This window comes from Myotis lucifugus, unplaced genomic scaffold (genome assembly GCF_000147115.1).
Source record: "Myotis lucifugus unplaced genomic scaffold, Myoluc2.0 scaffold_620, whole genome shotgun sequence".
Lineage (NCBI taxonomy): Eukaryota > Metazoa > Chordata > Mammalia > Chiroptera > Vespertilionidae > Myotis > Myotis lucifugus.
Window position 1 is genome coordinate 199,310 of NW_005871668.1, and position 16,515 is coordinate 215,824.

Below are 16,515 nucleotides of genomic sequence, written 5' to 3' on the forward strand. Positions count from 1 at the left end.
TTGAGAGAGCCAGGGGTGGAAGGAGATGCTCTTATCCCCCCAAGCCCCCATCACCAGGAGGTCCCACGTGGCTTCTGGGAGACACATTTCTTATGGTCCAGGCTTTGGGACCCGCGGGTCCTTATGAACTTGTAAGATGGTAACTCCGGTTCCGAGACATACTCAGTGTCCTGTCAGGAAAGGGTTCTCTGGCCAAACAGCCCGGGGAACCTTGAGTCTTGCACAGAAGAACGGGTTTCTTGCTGTAGACTTCCCAGGCCCTTCGCTGGCAGGTACGCCCAGGCCCTTCCAGGAGGGCCCAGCGGGGGCAGGTGCCTCTGTTCTTTGACTCCCGTTGTGGGTCTGGGGCTCCATAGCCAATGTGTGGGGGCTCCTGCTCCAGAGAGTTCTCTCATGAGCACCCGTGGGCACCAATCACTGGGGTCCGGTGTCCCAGGCCTGGGCTGTGCAGGGCCTTGACCTCTGGGGACAGTGTTCTGCTTTGCTGCCCACAGGCCCTGCTTGCCCTCCCTCCACATCTAAACCCTCGGGCCTGGTAACAGCAGCCAGAAGGCTGTGGGCTGGGCTGCAACTGTCCCTCCCCAACAGCCCTGAGCCTCGGAGCCCAGCGGCTTCACCCCAGGTGTACCCCCAGCAGCAGTGTGTGCGCATGTCCACCCTGCGATGGGAACTGGGATGCTCTTAGCAGCACTGTGTGTAACCGCTCCAAACTGGGGACCTCCCGAGTGAGCGCCCAGCAGGTTTAAGGGGTAAATGAGTCACGGCATGTTCACGAGAAAGACTGCAGCACGGCATGGAGAGACGGAGATAGAGACTTACACACAGCAGCATGCATTACCCACAGACAATATTCGCAAAGGAAGCCGGAACAAGAGTCCCTCCTTAGGTCTGCATACAGGACGTGCAAAAACTGGGGACGCAAGTTCATGCTGGAAGAGTCAGCGTCCTGGTCGCCATTAGGACGGGCTTCTGGGGGGGATATTTGAGCTGGGCGCTGGTCACACAGGTGTTTTGGGTTTATGGAAACTGAACAAGCTGCGCACTTAGGATTTGTACCCCACTTTTTGTAGGGGACCATGTAGTACACGTTTTAGACTTTGCAGGGCACCAGTTGCCTCTGTCACAACTGCTCATCTCTGCGTGCAGCTCAGATAGGAACTCCTGTTCTATCTATGTGCTTGTTAGACCACCATCAAAAGCTTCTTAAAATATAAACACACCCCCCCAGGAAAAATCCAAAACAGGTGCCTGGGGCTAACGCACTGGGTCCTAAGAACACGCCCCCTGAGGCACTTCCCCATCCGCTCTCTTTGATTCTTACCCCTGTGATAGGCAGGCAGGCCTGAGGCTACTCTTCCTTTCATTGGAGGAGAATCGGAGGCTCAGGTTGGCCAGCGCCTGCCAGAGGGCCCAGGGCTGGGAGGAGGCGAAGGGTGGCCCTCCTCCCCAGCCCCGCCTCAGCCTGGCCCCTGGCTCCTTCTCCCTATAGCTCCCTTCTCCTCCGGCTCCCACGGTCTGCCTGTGGTCAGCCACCCATTTAAAGAACTTCCCCGTTTATCTTTCCTCCTCGGCTATTCCTGGCCTCCCGGCAGCCTCTCAATGATATGTTGTGTTCCGTCCGGCTTCCGCCTTTGCTGCGGGCCTGCAGGTTGTTAAGGACTCTGTAGCCGGAGCTGTTTTTAGTCCTTCCAGCCCTTTTCCCTTCCTACTCTGACCCAGGCCAGCAGTGTCTGCTCAGAAAGTCCGGCTTCCTCACAAGCCGGCTTCGTCACGGGAGCCCGGCCACGGAGTCCTGCAGCCAGAGGGTCCCATTGGGAATAGCAAGCCCAGCCTTCCCGTCCTGCAGATGAGGCTCCTGAGTCCCAGAGAGAGGTCATACCGCTTGTTGGGGGTGGAGGTGGGCACGGAGACCAGGTTTCACGCCTTTAGTCCAGGCATCTTTCATTTATTGGTGAGAAAAATTGTACATTCACACGTAGAGGCATCTACCCACTTACCCGTCTCTCAACTAAGAAAATAAAAGGTTAACTCCCCGTCCAGTTCTCTTGCACACTCACTGTGTGGCTGCTGGCAGGACTGGTCCTTCCCAAGCTCGTGGCCTGAGGGCCTCAGCACCCCACCGGCTGCTCACCTGAGGCTGCCCCCTGGTCTCCACGGGGCAGCTCACAGCACATCTGCTAACAAGAGCCAGATGGTGTGAGCCGGACGGGTCATGTCCTCTGACTGATCCCAGAGTGGTTCCGTCACTTCACTGCATTCTCTTCATTAGAAGCAAGTCGCTGGGTCCTGCCCAGACTCCAGGGGAAGGAAACACACAGGACATGAACACCAGGAGGCCGGGGTCACTGGGAGCCATCTCTGAGGCTGTGGGGCTTGGGGCAGGTCCCTCTGAGCCTCAGTTTCCCTGTGAGGACGTAGTAACCCTCAGATGCAAGGACTAGTGGATACGGAGGAAGGTGGGACCAGTTATGACCCGGCCCTTAGGAGCTCAGCTCACAGGAGGTGGGATTGGGGGTTGGTTTGAAAGTCACCTCAGGGCTTCCCGGCCTGCCTGTGTAGAGGACCCTGACACCCCAGAACTGGTTCTCTGTGGAGTCACCTGTTGGGGTCCGTCTGAGCTAGTCCTTTCTTTGGTTCCTGAGGCAGATGAGCTGGCCCCCAAAACTCCACCCCAAGTGACTGAAGCCCTGGTGACCACGTGTTGTCTTTCCGTCCCCCACAGACAATTTCAGGTACACGTGCGACATCTGCGGCAAGAAGTACAAGTACTACAGCTGCTTCCAAGAGCACCGAGACCTGCACGCCGTGGATGGTGAGCCAGGCCCCTCACTCCTGGGGAGTGAGTCCCATAGAGAGACCCCCACCCAGGGCCGCTTACCTGGCCCCTCCCTCCCCTCCGCCTGCCCAGACGAAGGTCATGCAGCAGCCGGAGCATGAGGGACGTGCCCAACCCCTGAGGATCCTGGGGAGAAAAGGTCCCCGTCACACTGCATACATACTTCTGAGTAGGGGAACCCGAATGACATTGCCGGCTTTGTAAATCAAAAGCAGTCGAATACCCACAATTTTATATCAATTTATTATCCGATTTCATATTGAGTATTCACATGCTCTGGTGAAATTAAACCAATTTTTAAAAATGAACGATGGTATTTTAGTGTCTTAGATTATAGAGTTAGGAATTAGAACAATAAATTTAGGTAATTTGTTTTTGGAAATTCTTGGGTCTGGGAGGATCTTGGGGGCTCCCTCTGGAGCCGCACACCCCCAGCCTATCTCCAGCTGTGACAACCCAGCTTCCCACCTACTGGCTCATACGTCTTCTCGCCTCCTTATTCCTCTCCTCCCGGTCTCTCTCTCTTTTTCTCCTGCCCTGGCCCTCAACGGGGTGCTGATGATCCAGAAACAGGGCAGACAGAATGTCTGCCCCCCTGGGCTGGGCCCTGCCGTGGGAGGGAGAGGCGTGGAGACACAGGCTGTGTCCTGGTTGGGACGCACCCTCCTGTGGCCGCTGGCTTTCTGGGCCTGCACACTGGCCAGGGCCGCGCCCCGAGGCCGAAAGGGACTTGCACCTGGACGGAGGCTGGGAGCGGCTGGCAGAGGCAGCTGTGGGTGGGGACTAACAGGGCTCCTGTTTGCTTTTTTCCTCCTGTGGCTGCTGCCTCCTGCCCCGGCGCAGTGTTTAGTGTGGAAGGGGCCCCCGAGAATCGGGCAGGTAAGTACTTGGTGGCTGGCCACCTCCCTGGTCCCCAGCTAGGCTCCCGAGGCCTGGTGACCAGGGCACTAAGGGCCGCGTGTTCTCCCGCAGACCCCTTCGACCAAGGCGTCGTGGCCGCTGAAGAGGTGAAGGAGGAACCCCCGGAACCATTCCAGAAAATCGGGCCAAGTATGCGGGCCTCTCCTTGGGGCCGGGGCTGGGTGGGGAGACAGGCGGGGGCTGGCTGAGGGTGGCAAGGTGGTTCCGCTGCTGGGAGAGGGTGGCATTGCTCATCCGGCAGTAACGCCTGGCTAGCGAGCCACTGGCCTTCTTGCACCTCACTTTGCCCACCTGTCAAATGGGCCAGTCAGTGTTGAGATTTAGCTTTTGAGAAGCAGGACAGCACAGGGTCAAGGTCAGAGCAGTGAAGGCAGCACCTGGTTGGTGCCCTGGCAGTCTGTTAGCCGTCCTGAGCCTCGGCTCCTCACCTGTGGCATGAGGGTGACATTTCCCCACAGGTTTGTTGGGGGATTAAATGAGATCGTGGCTACCAATCACCTATTAATTAGCACAGTGCCTGGTACATAATAGGTGCTCGGAAAATAACTTGTTATTGTCACCTGAATGGGTTTATCAGCCAGTGGAGCTGTCCAGGGGAGCCATATGCAGACAATCTGTCCTCCTAGAAACCCCCGAGGGCAGGAGCCATGCACGTGACCTGCCGTTTTCGGCACACCTGTATTGAGTGTTGTGGGGACGCAGCAATGAGCAAGACAGATGTGGCCCTCCCTTTGGGGAATACGGGAGGGAGCCCGCAGGTCAGTAAGGAATAGTTACAGCATACCTAGAAGCACGGGCGGCTGGGGGTGCCGGGGGTGCCTGACCAGCCTTGGGAATCCGAGAGGCTTATGAGTGGGGAACCAGAGTGGGGAATGAGCCCCTGCATCCCCTTGAAGGCAGGAGAGCAGCACTTTTCTGGGAATTGAAAGGCCAGTCGATTCTGAATTCAGGTCTTGGAGAACCTCGAATACCAGACGAAGTTATTTAGACCTAAAGACCTAATCCTGAGGGGAGTGAGCTGAGCCGGGAAAGTTTACTAAATGGGGAAGGGACTTAATTCAGTTTGCATTTTAGGAAGGCCATTTTGGCTTGGAGAGTGGACTGGAGGTGGTGGTAGGGTCTCACACGTGAGACTGGTCCAGCCCTTCAAACATTTACATGTACTTCCTGTGCCTTCTTACTACCGGCAAGACAAGACCTTCATTGGCTCTGCCTCACCACGCTAAGGACGAAGGCAGCTTGCAGAAATATACACTCAGACACAGAATGAAAGGATGTGGAAATCCAAGGGAAGGGAATCGAGGGAACTACCACAGTGAAGCCGCTTGGTCCCAGGCCCTGGGGAGGCATTGCTGGGTCCCTGGATGCCTTTTCTTCTTCCTTCCTCCTAGGGGATAATTCCCTGCTTGATTTTTACTCTTAAACTCTCAGGAAACTGCAGATGTGATCCTATCTGTAAAGTGGTTGGCACCGTGCTTGTCATATGCAGAGTAAACATTCAATAAACAGTGGCATTAAAATAATCTTGAAGATAAAGAAAATGATGAAAACCTCAACGCAAACACTGCCAGGAGGTAGATTGTGGGAGCTCCAGATGTGAATCAGACACGTCCCAGGACAGATACGGGACAGGGAGTCGCAGCATAGCACTACCCTCCCATGTCTGTCTAGCATTATAATTATGAAAGTTGGCTGTGGAATCCAACAGGCCCCGGGTTGAAGGCTGGCGTCACCAGTTTACTAGCTGCTTAACCCCCCTGAGTCTCCTCTGACTCCTCTGTAAATTGGGACAAGAACGCGGTCTGTTCTGCAGGATGAATGGGTCAGGTGTCTAGCCAGCACCTGGCTCATACTCAGGGCGTCACACGTGAGCAGTGCTGCCAAGGGGTAGTTGAGAGTGAGAGCTTAAGAGCCATCCCAAGTATGAATCCCAGCTCTACGCCTAATCACCCTGCGACATCCTGCAAATACTGTAATCTCTCTAATCCACCATTTCCTTAATTCTGAAATGCAGTGATGACAATAAAACTCCCCTCTCAGGATTGTCATGGAGATTAGCTCAGATTATATTTGTAAAGGGATTAGTCCTTGACACTTACATGCAAGCATTAAGTAAGTGGTCCCTATTACCCCGAAGGTGCAGAACAAGATGAAACTTGTTCTATATATCGGTGACTTAAGCCTGACAGCAACCCGTGCTAGGACCTGGGAGGAATTGTCACAGATGATGCAGAGGGAGTAGGGAATTGCAGTGAGAAAATTGAACTGAGTTTGTCGTGTCCGTTCCCCCCCCCTCCCCCCACTATCCCCCCTCCCCGCTCCCTGCTGCTCCCAGCTTGGCACTATGGAAGTGAGGTTGCTAGAATAGTGTGATGCTTTCCCTTGTTACCACTCAGGAGCTGCCTTGTGAATTAAGACTGCTGCTGCTTGGGCTCCTGACACTTCTTGCAAGCAGGCCAGTGCCACAGAACCCTGAAACCGATGAGGCGTAGAATAAGAGGAGCCAGTAGCAGCATGGCACACTGTGAAGGGCTAGTGCCACAAGTAGCGATTGTAGGTCGGGGGAGAGGAAGAAACCTGGTAGCAGTGCATGCTGGGAAGTATGCCTTCCACATGCACATCAGCTGACAGTTAGAGAGTTAGGTACTTGAGGAGGAAGCCAAAGTCATGGCAGAGCAGAGGCGGTCCTGCTGGAAGAGGGAGCTGGTCTAAGGGGTCCTGTGTGTCAGCTTGCTCTCCAGCTCCAGATCTGAGAATTTTTACCATGGTCATGGTCTACCATGATAATGAGAAGATTCAGAACAGTTCATTTGTGCCAGCGGAAACAGAGGAAGTCTGGATTTGTTCATAGGTTATTTGATTTTTATATGTGGATAAGGAAGACTTAACTTGGAAAATAAATAAATAAATAAATAAATAAATAAATAAATAAATCAAACAAACCATGGGGAACTATGAAATTCCACATCACAAGAAAAAGAGAATTTAGGAGACTCGGGGGGAAGAGCATACATCTGAAAATGATCTACTGCAAAATCTACATGAAAATTCTCTCTGGCAGCCACAGTTGATTATAAGAAAATATGACCTGTCTTGGGCTGCTTTAACAATGCGTAGCTTAAACAACAGAAATTTATTTTCTCACAGTTCTAGAGGCTGGTAGACTGAGATCAGAGTGCCAGTATGGTTGGGTTCTGTTGAGATTACTTTCGGCCAAATACCATCGCATTGGGAGGTAGGGTGTGAACATCTGAATTTGTGGAAGACACAGTACAGTTCCTAGCAGGAACCCTGTGAGAAAGGAGCCCGGATTTGTATGGTGAAAAAGCAACAGGATAAGATGAAAGGGCAAAGATAGAAGTGTGAGATGAGGAAGGATTGCAGAGAAGCTGAAAATATAACAGAACTAAGACTTCCATTGCAGGTAGTAAAGAGCAGAGTCAGTCTAGGAAATGGAATTAGTGATGTGAAGGACAGATTTGAACAGATGAGATAATTAGAGGAAAACATGTTAAATATGGAGAATGGGGAACCAGTTCCAGATCATTGATGATATTGTACCAGTGGGACAGAAGCTGTGAAGATATAATAGAAGAAAAATTTGCTCAGCTGAAGGAAGGCCTGTGTGAAGGCCTGTGTATGAAGGTTTAAGGGCTCGTCTTATGTCAGGTAGAGTCAGTATAAAGAGATTCCTAACTAAATAGATCTTAGTGAATTGTCAAAACTATACATATAAAAAAAATTATAGGGCCATCTAAAAATAAAAAAAAGCAAGTTATATACAAATGAATCCAAAATGGACATGCCTCAGTCTTTTCTGCAATACTAAATGCCAAAGATAATGAAATCGTTTTGAAGGGGAAAAGTTGTAATCTAAGAATTTTATATCTAGACAAATTGTGATTTATGTGTAAAGGAAAAAGCCAGATCTCAAAAACATACTATATCTTCTATGTACCCATCTTCAAGAAATTACTTGAAATTATACTCTGAGTAGAGCACACTTAAGGGCTCCAATATGAGGAAATAATTCACAGTATTGAATACTAAAGCCAGATAAACTAGAAATAAGTTTAAAATGTTGCGCCTGGCTGTGTGGCTCAGTGGTTGAGTGTCAATCTGTGAGCCAGGAGGTTATGGTTCAATTCTCGGTCAAGGCACATGCCCGGGTTGCAGGCTCGATCCCCAGTGTGGGGTGTGCAGGAGGCAACCAATCAATGATTCTCTCTCATCATTGATGTTTCGATCTCTCTCTCCCTCTTCCTTCCTCTCTGAAATGAACTTAAAATATATGTAATGTTGCAATTCTGATTGTAAAAATTAAGGCAAAAGACAACGATTATTCTAAAATATTAAAAATGAATTTAAAAACACAAGAAGGCAGGAATAGTGAGGGATCCAGTAAAGGTGGGTTAAACCAGTCCTACTCATAGTGCAGTCCCTCCGAGCAGCAGCATCTCCTGGAAGCTTACTACAAACAGAAATTCGTAGGTCCCACGCCAGGCCTATGGAATCAGAACCTCCGGGTGGGACCCACAACAGTCTCTCTAGATGATTCTTATACATGTTCAAGTTTGAGGAGCACTGAATTAAACTCCCTTTTCAATGGTAATAGATATGAAAATATCATTTCCTGCTTGATTATAACATTTAGAGAAATATATATTATACACTGACTAAAACAATGGAGGATGTTGGAAAGTAATTGAATACTGGAGGATAATGGAAAGGCAAAGAAAAGAGTCCATGCATCAAACAACTGAAATTTTGTTTGATGAAATTAAACAACCCAGAAGGGTGGAGCAAAGGAAGAAAGATAATCATAAAACAAGTGAAACCAAGTCAGATATAGCCATCAAAGCAAATGGCATGATCTCCTTTATTAAAAGACAAAGGTTCTCAGGTTAATTTAAAATAATCCAATGATTAATGCCTTATTAGAGACATGCCTAGTTAATTCATTATCTTTTCTCTTTCTCAGGAAACTCTTTGCTGCTTCCTTAGCTAAATTGATTTCCCGATTAGAATTTTCATAGCACTGAATGTCTCCTTTAAGAGCACCCACCGCATGGTTGCAGTTTTAAATTTGCATGATCATTTGACTTTTCTGTCTCCTTTTCCAGACTGTAAGCTCCTTGAAGGCAGGAACCATGACTTTGCTCAACATTTTTGTGCCGGCATTTAGCACAGTATCTGTTTAATGAATGAAAGCACAGGGAAATTCAGGGAAATGTCTCTAGGCACATGCAAACATGTAGAAAGGAGAATCCGACAAAGTAACTACCAAGAATTAGTAACATTAATGCCAGGCAAACTAATAAAACTGTGGTTCTTTTTTTAGAAATATATTTTATTGATTTTTTACAGAGAGGAAGGGAGAAGGATAGAGAGTCAGGAACATTGATGAGAGAGAAGCATCGATCAGCTGCCTCCTGCACACCCTGTACTGGGGATGTGCCCGCAACCAAGGTACATGCCCTTGACCGGAATCGAACTTGGGACCCTTCGCTCTATCCACTGAGCCAAACCGATTAGGGCAAAACTGTGGTTCTTAAACGTTCTCGAGCATTAGAATTTTCTAAGGGGTCTGTTAAAACACAGGTTGCTGCATCCCATCCCTAGAATTTTTCTTTCAGTCTGTCTTGGTTAAGTCCTGAGAATTTGCAGCAGATTCCCAGGTGGTGCTGCTGCTGCTGGCCCAGGAACCTTTGAGAAGGACTGCGCTACAAAACGGAAATCTTAACAAAGGGCACAGTTCGCAGTAAAGGTTTGGATCCCTGAGCCTTTGTGCATCAAACAACATTATATCTAAATACACAAAATAAATGTAGAAATACCACAAAGTGGGAGGATTTATTACAGGGAGTCTTTGGCAGAGCAGGTAGACAAATAAGATTAAATAGGGATACAGGTGACCTAACAACTTTGAATCCTGCCAATAGATCTTTTCCAGTGTTCATGAATCAGTTACAGAAATTATTTAACTACAAACAAATTTTAAAGTTTCTATATTGAGACAGAAATCTCACAAACAGAATAAGAAGCCAATTTGAGCAAAAATACTTGTAACTAATATCAAGAACAAAATGTTGGTATTCTAATCTACAGAGTCTTAACGATTTGAAAAAGGTAAGTATACCTATAGAAACATTGGCGGTAAACACAGAAAAGTCATGAAAGAAAAACTGCAATTAAACATGAAAAATAATAAATTTCTTTGCAACTCAGAGGTGGAAAATAAAATCAGCACTGCATTATCGTTTCCCCTATCAGTCACAATTTAAGAAGACAATAATATCTAATGTTTGCTACCATGTATGGATACAGTCATTTTCCCATCTTTCTAACTGAGATACAAATTGGCCCAATCTTTTGATAGGTAGTTGGTGCTTTGGTTATCAAAAGCCTTAAAAATGCATACCCTTCATTTATCCCGTGGAAGTAATGTGCAAAGATTATGCTCAATAATCTTTATTTTGCCATGATGTGCAAAAATAATGAGCACATGTGCAAAAATTTCTACAAGTATGTGGATCATAGCATTATTTTTATATATAAGGGGAAATTTTGGGAGACATTCTAAATGTCCCCTGATGTAGGAGGCCAACGCAGCAAATTCGAAAGTCCAGTGGAACCATGCAGCCAATAAGTGCAGTAGAGATCGAAGTTTATTGATTGAGCAAGATGTCCACAAAGTATTGTCGATCGAATGCACCAGGTTACAAAGAGGATATAGATCGGGGCCGCCCATTCAAGGCCTGCAGCAGCCAGATGATGTCAGTGTAAGGGGAGTGAGGGGCGGGGTCTGGGGCAAGTTGAAAGGTGCACGTTCTACCCGAGGGGTAGCTGCTACTCTTTGTTTTGGGGATTACAGATGATTGAAATTTCTCTTATTTTTTTTAAAAAAAAATTTGTATTTATCAATATTTTATAATTTTCCCCCAGTGAACAATATTACATCAGAAATTTTTAAGAAGAAAGAAGTTAGGCAGACCCAAAAGAGAGGTAAAAATAAAGTCTGGTGGGACCTGAGAGGAAGAAGTGACCTCTTCTGCTGGGGGGCATGGGGTGCTTGGGGGCAGGGAAAGGTCCTGGAGATGAGGGGACCCCAGCGTGGCCATTGCAGAGGGGCTGGTAGAGAGATGGGCACCGGAGGTCAGTTTGGGTCACCACACTTTTCCAGAGCACCGGGCCCTGAGGGTGGAGCGATGAGGGAGAACAGCGTGTGCCAGGTACTGTTCTAAGCACTTGACATAGAAATTTAATCCTCACAGCAATCCTATAAGGTGGTCCTATTATTACCCCCGTTTTACAGATAGGAAAACTGAGGCACAGAGAGGTTAAGAGATTTGCCCAAGGTCACACAGCTCCAAATGGCAGAGCTGGGATTTGAATTTAGATAGTAGTCGACTCAAGTGGGCTCCCAATTCTAGTTTGTTGTCCCCGAATGAGGAGGAGTTTGGGGGGAGGGAGCCTGCTGCTGCTGCTGGATGGGAGCCAGGCACCTGTTCCCACACTTTTATCTCCTCCTTGGACAGAAACCGGCAATTACACCTGTGAATTCTGCGGGAAGCAGTACAAGTACTACACACCCTACCAGGAGCACGTGGCCTTACACGCCCCCATCAGTGAGTACCTTTTGTTGTTGGGGGAGGGGTGGGCCAAGCTGTAGTCCCCAGGCCCATCCCTAGGGGAGGGCGAAACTAAAGGTGAACTTGATCTGGGCCAGTCTCTAGGTGTCCAGGTGTGATCTGGGGCCACCTTACTCGAATAGCTAGGGAAACCACACCTTTAAGCCAGGAAAGCCCGAGTCTTCCAACAGTGGATTCAGAGGGTGGGCACCATTCATCCAAGTCCTTCAGTGTCCCTGTCCCCACCTCCTCTAAGCACCTCCAAATCATGTTCCTGAATCCCCAGCCCCAAAGCCAGCACCACGTGGTGCAGCCCCAGTCTGAACCCATGCAGAGCCTACCCCAGGCAAGGGATGGCCAACTAGACGGGACAGCTCCTCTTTGTCCTTGGTGGTGGGAAGGGTGGGAAGCCGGAGTGCTAAGCCAGGACTCAGAGCCCTGGGTGTTAATCCCCGTGGATTCATAGGCTTGCATGTGACCTGGGGCAGGCCCTGTCGGATGTCTGGCCTCCAATCTTTCCTTCCAGAAGGGAAATGGTTCTCAGGGCCCTTCCCACAGGGACATTGCAGCCTTCCATTCTGATGCTGCCGATTCCCCAGTGCCACTTCTGGATGTTGGAGTGGGCTCCCTCACCCTTCCATCCCTAGCATATGAGCTGGAGGCCTTCAGTCCTCAACCAAAATCCAGATGGAGGCAAGGCTTAACCAACTTCGCAGGGCGGGATGTTTAGGAGTGGATGTAGGAGTACCCCCTGCTTTTGTTTCTTAGGACAGAGCTAAGTGGATCCCACTCCATAATCTCTAAATGGGCAGAGCAGCAGAGGTGGAGGGTCTCCCATGGGCGAGAGCTCCCATCCTGAGATCCATAACGGGGCTAGGATTCTTGTCCTACTCAGCCTCTGACCTGTGCCTGTCACTTCCCTTCTCTGGGCTCAGGTTTCCCTTTGTGGGAGCTCTTGAGGTCTTTCCAGCCCAGGGGTCTGAATTCTAGGCATCTCCAAACCCTCAGGCAGGTAGACCAGGTGGCCCAACGAGAGGAACCCGTCCTGCCAGTGAGGCTAGGGATGTATGGGCCACCCATTTCCCACCACATGTCTGGGCCTGGCTGGAGGGAGAGGATACAGTTTCCGCTTGGTGGGCATGACCCATCATTTGACTAGTGGTGCTGGTGCTGAGTCATCGGCGCTGTGGCTGGGCTTGAACTCCATGGCCTGGACCCTCTGAGGACCCCTCTTTCCATGGGCCGGACTGGCAGCTGTGTGTGGACATCTGTCCTGCTGCCTGGTTCCTGGAGAGGATGCCACCCAGAATGCACTTAGATGTTAGTTGCAAGGCCAGCCTGCAACCACGGTGTCAGCCTTTGGAGAGCACCTTCAGTGCTGCTGCTGTTCTCCCAAATTTCTGGCAAGGGGTGGAGTTTGGCTTTGAACCTTGGAAAGCCATTAGGAACATATCTGTCACTCCCAAAAGTTTCCTTGTGCCTGTCTAGATTTCCTTGATCACCACTTCCCCATTCACAGGCAAGCACTGATCTGCTTCCTATCAACATAGATTGCTTTGCATTTTCTAGAATATTGCATATATGGAATCATACTCTTTTATTGTGTGTATGGGGGTGTCTGGCTTCTTTCACTCACCTTAATTGTTTTAAGATTCTTCGTGTTTGCATGTATCCGTACTTCATTCCTTTTCATTGACGGGTAGTAGTATTCTATTGTCTAGATACAGTAAGTTCTCACTGTAAGTCGTCAATAGGTTCTGTAATTTTAAGTGAAATGATGTATAACAAAACCAGTTTTACCATGGGCTAATTGACACAGAGTTAAGTTCCTAGAGCATATCATCAATGTTATAATGAAATGGCATTGAACAAAGTTACATTATTTGAGGACCTACTGTATAGATACCACAGTTTTTTTTATTTAGTTTGGATGGACACATGGGTCGTTCCAGTTTAGAGCTAATACAAATAAAGCTGCTGTGAACATTTCTGTACACATCTTTGTATGGACAGATGCTTTCATTTCTCTTGGGTAAATATCTGGGAGTGGAATGGCTGGATCATATACTAGTAGTAGGTGTATGTTTATCTTTTAAGAAACAGCCAAATTGTTTTTCAAAGCGATTATGCCATGTTACGTTCCAACCAGCAGTGTACTTTTCTTTTCATGTAATTTCTTGTCTAATTTGGGTATCAGAGTAATACTGGCCTTACAGAATGAGTTGGAAAGAGTATTTCCTGCATGGCGTGTCATTAGATTACAGTGATTGATAATATTGTTTAAATCTCTACACCTTTCCAGGGTTTTCAAAAACATATGCTTGTTCTGCCAAATACCGAGAGAGGAGAGTTAAAATCTACAACTTTAATTCTAGATATGTTGTTTCTCCCTTTAGTTCTGTCAGGTTTTGATGCATATATTTTGAAATTTGTTTTGAAGTGCACACACTTGGGATCATTATGGCATGATGAATTGACCCTTTTAAAATTGTTCAATGCCCTTCTTTATATCTGGTAATACCCATTGTCTGAAATCTACTTTATTTGATATTAATATAGCCACTACAGCTTTCTTAGGATTAGTGTTTGCATGGTATATCTCTTTTCATCCTTTGCTTTTTACTTATGTGTGTTTTAAGTGCATACATATACTAGTAGTTGGTTCTCACTCCTTTATCCAGCCTGACAATCCCTGCCTTTAAATGAAGTGTTTAACCCATTTACATTTGATATATTATTTTGATATGGTTAGATTTAAGTTTTTTATCTTGTTGTATTTCTGTTTGTTTCATTTCTTCTTATTATTCATTTTTTTGTCTTGCCTTCTTTAATATTAATCAAGAATTTAAAAAATTTCCTCTGTTAGCTTTCCACCTATACTACTTTTCCTTTAGTGGTTACTTTGTGGTTTATAATATATATCTTTAATGTATTATAATCTACCATGACTTTATATCATAACATATTATACGTTATGTGAGAACCTTATCACAGTATTCTTCCATTTACTACTCTCCTGTCCTTTGTGCTATTCTTACATCATACGTATAAGTGTTAACATATATATCATACATAGTCTAAATAAGTTATAAAACCAACAATTATTTTTTGCTTTAAACAGTCAATCCTGTGTTAAAGTAATTAAGAAATGAGAGAAAATGCCTTTTATATTTATTACATATTTACCATTTTCTTTACTTTTCTTTATGTAAATCTGAATTTCCTCTATTATCCTTTTCCTTTATTCCCTGAAGAACCTCCTTGAACATTTCTTACATTGTAGGTCTGTTGGTGAAAGATTTTCTTAACTGAAGATGTTTTTGTTTCACCCTTTGAAGGACATCTTCTCTGGATATGAAATTCTGGGTTGAGAAATTTTTTTTAGCACTTTAAGACTGTCATTATTTTATCTTCTTTGCTTATGTTGTGTCTTATGAGAAGCCAAAGGTCATTCTGGTTGTTATTCTATACTTGATGTATATTTTTTCTGTGGATTATTTTAAATATTTCTCTATAATACTGGCTTTAGTAATTTGATTATGGATATATAGTATTCTTTGGCTTCATCTTCTTTGGGGTTTATTGAGCTTTTTGGATCAGTGGGTTTATATTTTTCATCAAGGAAAATTTTCAGTCAGTATTTCCATAAATATTTTTCTTCCCCAATTTCTCTTTTGCGTCCTATTGAGACTATTGACATGTATGTTACATTTTTTTTACGATGTTTACAGATCAGTTGAAGCTGTGTTCAGTGTTTCAGCCTTATTTTCCCTGTGTTTCTATTTGGATTGTTTCAAGTGCCCTGTTCTCAGGTTTGCTGATCTTTTCTTCTACAGTGTCTTACTTTGTTTCATTGGAAATATCCATTAAGTGAATTTTTCATCTCAGCTATCATATTTTTTTATCTCTGTAATTTCCGCTTGGTTCTGTTTGACATCATTTCTTTCTTCATTATGTTCATGTTATCCTTTAAACCTTGGAGCATATTTATAATAGCTGTGTTAAGGTCCTTGTCTGCAGATTCTATTGTTGTTGTCATTTTTGGATGTTTCTGTTGACTGTTTTGTGTTTTTTTCCTGTTGAATATTATTCTCGTTTTCCTGCTCCACCTGATGGCATCCTTTTTTTATCCTATGCTGCCTGTTGTGGATGCAGTGTTGTTGAGTGTCTGGACTTTGCTATCTTCCTTTGAAAAATGTCGAATTTTGTTCTAGTCGGCAGTTAATACAGATTAGCTTGATAATTCAAAGGCTCGATTTTAAGCTGTGTTGGGGTGTGGTGTGGAGTACAGTAGCCTCTCCTTATCCGTGGTTTCACTTTCCATGGTTTTAGTCAACTGTGGTGTAAAAATATTAAATGGCAAATTCCAGAAATAAACAATTTATACATTTTAAGTTGCACACTGTTCTGAGTAACAGGATGAAATCTCAGGCCATCCTGCTCCATCCCTCTTAGAACACGAGTGATCCCTTTGTCTGCCTTATCCAGGCTACATAACTACCCACCCCTGCTTAGTAGCGGTCTCAGTTATCAGATCGGTTGTCAAGTACACAGTGCTTGTGTTCCAAATAAGCCTTATTTTAATAAAGGCCCCAACGCCATGTACATAACTTCTATTACAGCCTGTTGTTATAATTGTCCTATTTTATTATTAGTCCTTGTTGTTAATCTCTTAGTATGCCTAATTTAAAAATTAAAATGTGTCACAATATGTATGCCTAGCAAAAAAACGGTACCTCTAGGATTCAGTACTATGTGCAGTTTCAGGCCTTCATTGGAGGTCTGGGAATGTATCGCTCCTGGATAAGGGGGGGTACGGTAGTCCTTGTGGTAGGGTCAGCGTAATCCTTCTAAGGCCTGGCTCTTCTGGGTCTCAGCTGAATGCCTAGGTATTCAGCAAGGTCTCCTCCTGGCAAAGGGGAACTCAGACATCCTCTGACCTTGCACACCCCTGACTCCTCACTCACGCGCAGCCCCGCAGTCTGTTGGCTGCCAGGCTTTGCAAGGGTCCCTCTGCACGGCTCAGGAGCCCTTTCTTTTCTCCCTTCTTTGTTATCCTGCCCTTCGAACTCCAGCCACTTTGGGAGCCCTGAACTCTGACCGCTGACTCCTCAGTTCAGGGTGACT

At 46.4% G+C, this 16,515-nt stretch overlaps 1 protein-coding gene across 1 annotated transcript in view; it reads left to right on the forward strand.

The window, feature by feature from the left end:
• Nucleotides 1–16,515, forward strand: part of ZNF618 (zinc finger protein 618) — a 76,356-nt gene that overhangs the window by 45,106 nt on the left and 14,735 nt on the right. Inside the window, exons 6-9 of the mRNA XM_023746032.1 lie at nt 2,711–2,812; nt 3,680–3,715; nt 3,809–3,886; nt 11,296–11,385. Coding sequence (XP_023601800.1) covers nt 2,711–2,812; nt 3,680–3,715; nt 3,809–3,886; nt 11,296–11,385 — 306 coding nt within the window. The remainder of the gene's footprint in view (nt 1–2,710; nt 2,813–3,679; nt 3,716–3,808; nt 3,887–11,295; nt 11,386–16,515) is intronic.